Source organism: Neolamprologus multifasciatus, chromosome 19, assembly GCF_963576455.1.
Source record: "Neolamprologus multifasciatus chromosome 19, fNeoMul1.2, whole genome shotgun sequence".
NCBI classification, from domain to species: Eukaryota; Metazoa; Chordata; class Actinopteri; order Cichliformes; family Cichlidae; genus Neolamprologus; species Neolamprologus multifasciatus.
In genome coordinates, this window is record NC_140457.1 from 15,963,666 (window position 1) to 15,969,180 (window position 5,515).

The window sequence follows — 5,515 nt, forward strand, 5'->3', positions numbered from 1 at the left end:
CAAACAAACCCTGAATTTGAACTACTTATCTAACTTAAGGGTACAATCACAGGGGGAGCCGCTGCAACTCTTACAGTCACATGCAGCACCAAGACAATCAGCAAATGGTGATGCTCTAGTTTTCTAAATGATGGATGCATGGGTGTAGCCCCAAATCATAAACCGTGTTAGCCACAAGCTTCTATCAATAGTATTTCCTCCTACGCATGCAGTTCTAGTAGATTTTTAAATAAGTAAGTAGAATTATTAGCTCCTAAATCCTTCAGTGGATCTCTAAAGCCAAATCATAGTGTTGTAGTTACAGCTCTCTGCTGGATACATTCTGTATGTTTACGCAAGAGGATTTAGGATAGAGAGACAACTGGTTGCTAGGTGACTGGATAAAAAGAGGCCACAGGTGGAACTCTTCCAGCCCGAATTTCTTTCCTGCTGTCTTTCCTTGTTTATGCTGCCAGAAGCAGATGCTGTGGTAGTGGACGAGTGGTCTCAGAGAAGCCAAGGCACGTTTACTTTGTAGGTAAAAGCCATCTAAGTTCTAAGATTTGTTCCTTTTCTATTTTTCTGGTTCTTACATCTCCTGTTCCTGCACACTTGGTTTTACATAACACTGCAGCAATCTTTAGCTTGCTCTTTCACTGCCCTTCACTTCCCTCACAATGAGGCCAAAAACGCAGATGCTTTCATCCTTTCTTCATCTTTTTTTTTCTTAAATCAATTCACAGAGTTGTTTCTTTTTCATTTCTTGAATGGGTAAATATTACATAATTCTCATAGCTGTATAACTTAAGCCATATACACGGAAGCTCTCGGTACCTCACAGTCTGAACCTCTCCTTGCACATCACCTGAAATATGACTCATCCATGCACCACAGATGGATTCTAGCTGAATCTCTCCTGTGCAACTCCAGCCACAACAAACTGCAAGCAGCAAACTGTGTGTGGAAAAAATAGAGAACTAATGACATCCTGTACACATTGCACTGGTACTGGCTTGATTAGTTTCCTAATCAAAAAAATTCCTCAGTAATACACTGAAAGGAAAGCTCTTTACTAGCAACTGTGATTATTGTAGGCACTCTAAAGCCCCCCAAGGACCAGCCTCAGGAAACAAGAAAAGAAAAGGTGGAAACTAGAGAGCAGCCGTGTCAATGAGTGATAGCTAAAGAACGGAAGTCTGTCTTCCCAGTTATTTAAAGCACATTTCTAAAGTTATGGATGAAATGTTAGCTATTTTAGCTTCATAGACCAGGGGAGGCACGTGCGAAGTCCAAGCATAGAGGAAAAAACGATGGTAGGCCGATGCTTCTTGAACTTCAGGCCTTTCTTGAGCCGTTGGCTGTTCTCCGCCACGTACAGCTCCCCCTGCTGGGCTGCACTTGATATCCGCGACACCAGTTCCCCGTGAAGCACCACCTCCTGCTCGGAGCGCACAAACACTTCCCTGAGCTCTTCCAGTCGCTTTTCCATCTCTCTGATGACACGTTGGCGCTCCTCTACCTCCAGGAGGCGCCGCCGAGCTGCCTCGAACTCCATGCTGGAGCTGGGGGTGACAAGTTTGGAGGAGGGGGCCGTGGCAGAGGTGGACGGGGGTTCCGAACCTGCTAGCAGAGCCCCTGTCACCCTCCGGAAGTCTCCCATGGAAATGGAGCGCCTGGTGGCTGGAGATGCAAGAGCCAGGAGAGCTGAGGCAGATCCAGAAGGTGGCATGGCTAACGGAGGAAGAGGGGGAGAAGATGATGATGATGACGACAATGGAGAATCCGGTGGCTCGAGATCAGGCTCTGAATCCGGGCTTTTAATGGCTTCCGTCATGTCCTCAGTTGTGTCTTCATTGTGGGTTTCTGTGTTCTTTTGTCGTCTCTTCATAGCCAGTTTTTGACTCTTCCTGTGCTGCTGCTGTCCTTGTTGTCACTGTTGATGTTTTCTCCCAGTTTTCCTGTGTCAGTTGAGAGAGCAGCCGAGCAGGGAGTGCAGAGGTGTGCTGTGATGCAGCCTGGGAACGGCTCCATTCATTAATAAGAGATCTGAGCCAGGCTTGTGCCGTCTCTGCGTCTGAGTGGTTGTGCTGGAGAGGGGTGCCTCCTGGCATTTCATTGGCTGCTGAACTCATGAGCATGTCAGCTGATGATTGGGCAGCCTCCCGCTCTACTGCTGATGTTGGCAGGCTGTCTCGTCCTTTGCTTGACTATTTTGCTTCGTCGTCATCATCATCATCTGGAGCACAGCTTTGATCAGCTCTGCTCACTCAAGCGAGAGATACAGTAGTATCAGGTCGCTCTCTTTTTATCTGCACTCTTTCACTTGCTTCCTATTCGCCCAGCCTCTCTGCTGCCATCCCTCTTACAAGCTTGTCTCTCCATTTTCCTTTTTTTCCTTTCTTGCTCGGATGGTTACCCCTAGCAACACCGCCTTGACATAAAATAGCAAAAAACAGGAGGGAGGGGGTTATGTTTCAGTTTCTCCCTTCCTTTATTGCCTCCTGCTCAGTATCACTTCTCCCTCACACCCTGACGCTTGTTTGACTCATATGTGAATGTGCAGTCCTTCCAGCAAATTGCATAACTTTGTCTGTTAAATTGCTTCACCTTCATGTCCATAAAAGATGAATTTGAGAACTAACACTTTTGTGAATTTCACCACTTATAGGTCTCCTTCAAAGATTTAATGCAGTAATTGACAGAAATCACAATGAAGCACTATGATACAGCACTGAAAAGTAGTTGCTTCCTTTCTGATTTCTTCGTTTTTTGCACATTTGTTGCACGTGGATGTTTCAGATCATCAAACACATTTTAATATAATACAAAGATAACCCCAGTAAACATCATTTTTTAGACAGCCGAGTTCAATTTCAGTGGCCGCACCCAGGCCTGATTAGTGCCAGAACTATTGAACCAAGAAATCATGCCAGAGTCATTAACATCCATCAGTCTGAAAAGGGTTACAAAGCCATTCGTTAGGCTTTGGAGCTCCAGTGAACCACAAGGAAAGTCATTATCCACAAATGGAAAAAAACTTGGAAAAGAGTGACCAGCCTACCAAAAATATTCTGTGACCATCAACTACATCCAACAGCATCATCCAGGAGATCACAAAAGAACTCTTCATTCTTTTGAACTGGAAATTCTTTTTTAAATTTTTATTGTGTTTATTAAATTTGTCATATCGGTCGCTTTTATCATTGTTGAGGACTTTGTAACTTTTTTAAAGGTGCTTTATAAACACAAAGGTAAAAAAATGTAACTAGAAAAACAAAGAGAACTGAAAGCCAGCATCTAACATTCAGAGTGCAAGTGTCTTACTTTTTTTGTATTTAAACTAAACAGTTGCTGCAGTGTTGTTAAATACTTCATTCTTATTAAATTCATATTAAAAAAATATGTAGGACTGCTTTCTTCCATTTGCGCAACATCTCTAAAGTTAGAAATATCCTGTCTCAGAGTGACGCTGAAAAACTAGTTCATCCATTTATTACTTCCAGGCTGGACTACTGCAATTCATTATTATCAGGATGTCCTAAAAAGCCTTCAGTTAATCCAAAATGCTGCAGCAAGAGTACTGACAGGGACTAGAAAGAGAGAGCATATTTCTCCTTTACTGGCTTTCCTTTATTGGCTCCCTGTTAAATTCCACAATTGAATTCAAAAATCCTGCTTCTCACATACAAGGTCTTAAATAATCAGGTCCCATCTTATTTTAATGACCTTGTAGTACCATATCACCCTATTAGAGCACTTCACTCTCGCACTGCAGGCCTACTTGTTGTTCCTAGAGTATCTAAAAGTAGAATAGGAGGGAGAGCCTTCAGTTTTCAGGCCCCTCTTCTGTGGAACCAGCTTCCAGCTTGGATTCAGGAGACAGACGCTATCTCTACTTTTAAGATTCAAACTTTCCTTTTTGCTAAAGTTAGTTATGCTGCAATAGGGGTAGACCGCTGGGGGATTCCCATGATGCACTGAATATTTCTTCTTCAGTCATCTTTCTCGCTCAGTATGTGACTTCTCTGCACTGAATCATACTTGTTATTAGTCTCTGTCTCTCTTACACAGCACATCTTTCATCCTGTCTTCCTTCTCTCACCCCAACCTGTCGCAGCAGATGGCCCCGCCCCTCCCTGAGCCTGGTTCTGGTGGAGGTTTCTTTCTGTCAAAAGGGAGTTTTTCCTTCCCACTGTCACCAAAGCGTTTGCTCATAGGGGGTCATATTGTTGATTGTTGGGTTTTCCTCTGCAGGGATTATCATAGGGTCTACCTTACAATATAAAGCTGGTTTAAAGTTGGTGCTTTATAAATAAAATTGAATTTAACTGAATTCTGCAAACCGAGCACATTGAATTGGATTGAATACAACTTTCTACACGTTTCACCTTTTTACTGCAATACAGCAAAAAAAATACTCTCATGTTTCCGAGCTGTATTGTATGTAAACTAATGACTAGTCTAACCATTTTAGTCAGTGTGATCTGGTTACATCATCGTGATTTTTCACCCCGTCTTGCTGTGATCCCTAGTGCACACCCTCTCTGTCTAGACAAGTATTGACTGCTTCATCCTGTGGTTGCAAGTGATATGATCAGTGTATGTAAAGTAAGACACGGGGTGAGTTCACTCAAACACACCTGAAAGGACACGCATACTTAGACAGTTTGAAAGGGTAACACTGCTGCATTCAGAGCCTTACAGTAAGAAGTGATGCTTTGAATAACTGCCCTCTGCTAGATTGAATCAACAACTGAAGCTTTTAGCAGGTCAGAGGTTGACTTGCATTTCTGCGAGCATCTACGTGCATGCATATTTCAGTGCTCACTCTGCTCTTTGCTTTTATCTGAGGATTGACATTGCATTAGCAGTAACACCAACTGCTCTCTTCCTGCTCTTAGCTTTACTCATCTCCAGAGAGAAGCCAGAGCAGGATCCAACACAGAAAATTACCCAGATAATGAAGCAAACAAGAAGTGAGAGTGGAGGCAGGATTATAAGTGCTTATAGGAAGATTAAATGCCAAAAAACCCCAAAGATGCTCTTCAGGCTTTTATCCTGCTATTTAAAAAAAGATCTGAAACAACAACATGACAGAGATTGCAGTTCTGAAGAAGACATTGTGATTTTCAGGAAGAGATGAGCACTTCAGGGCTGAGAGAAATTTAAAGGCTCAGAATAAAACTTTGTTATTATGGAAATGTTGCATGGTGTTAAAGTGTCTACATGAAACACCATATGGAGCTAATACATGCTTTACAATTTCTTTTAGATATACATAAAAGAAATATATATATACAATAAGCACGATGGCTTGTGTGAGTAAATCCTTTAGGGATCAAGAAAAGATTCCTCAGTGGAGTTTTCTTATTTTTTCTCCAACATGATTTCCGTTTTTGGAAGACTCTACTGGTTGTGTAACATTCCACAGTTAAAAACCACTCACTCCACACTAATCCCGAATGTTGAATACACAGCTGTACACGCGCTTTGCCATCATCACTGGCAAACAATTTGACTGGCAAGACGGGGCCTG

At 42.6% G+C, this 5,515-nt stretch overlaps 1 protein-coding gene across 1 annotated transcript; it reads right to left on the bottom strand.

The window, feature by feature from the left end:
• Positions 1–573: 573 nt before the first annotated feature.
• Positions 574–2,514, bottom strand: LOC146496276 (uncharacterized). Its single transcript, XM_085142550.1, has one exon. It carries the CDS (start codon positions 1,865–1,867, stop codon positions 1,229–1,231), a length of 639 nt encoding a protein of 212 aa, XP_084998676.1. The 5' UTR covers positions 1,868–2,514; the 3' UTR covers positions 574–1,228.
• Between the last annotated feature and the right edge of the window lie 3,001 nt (positions 2,515–5,515).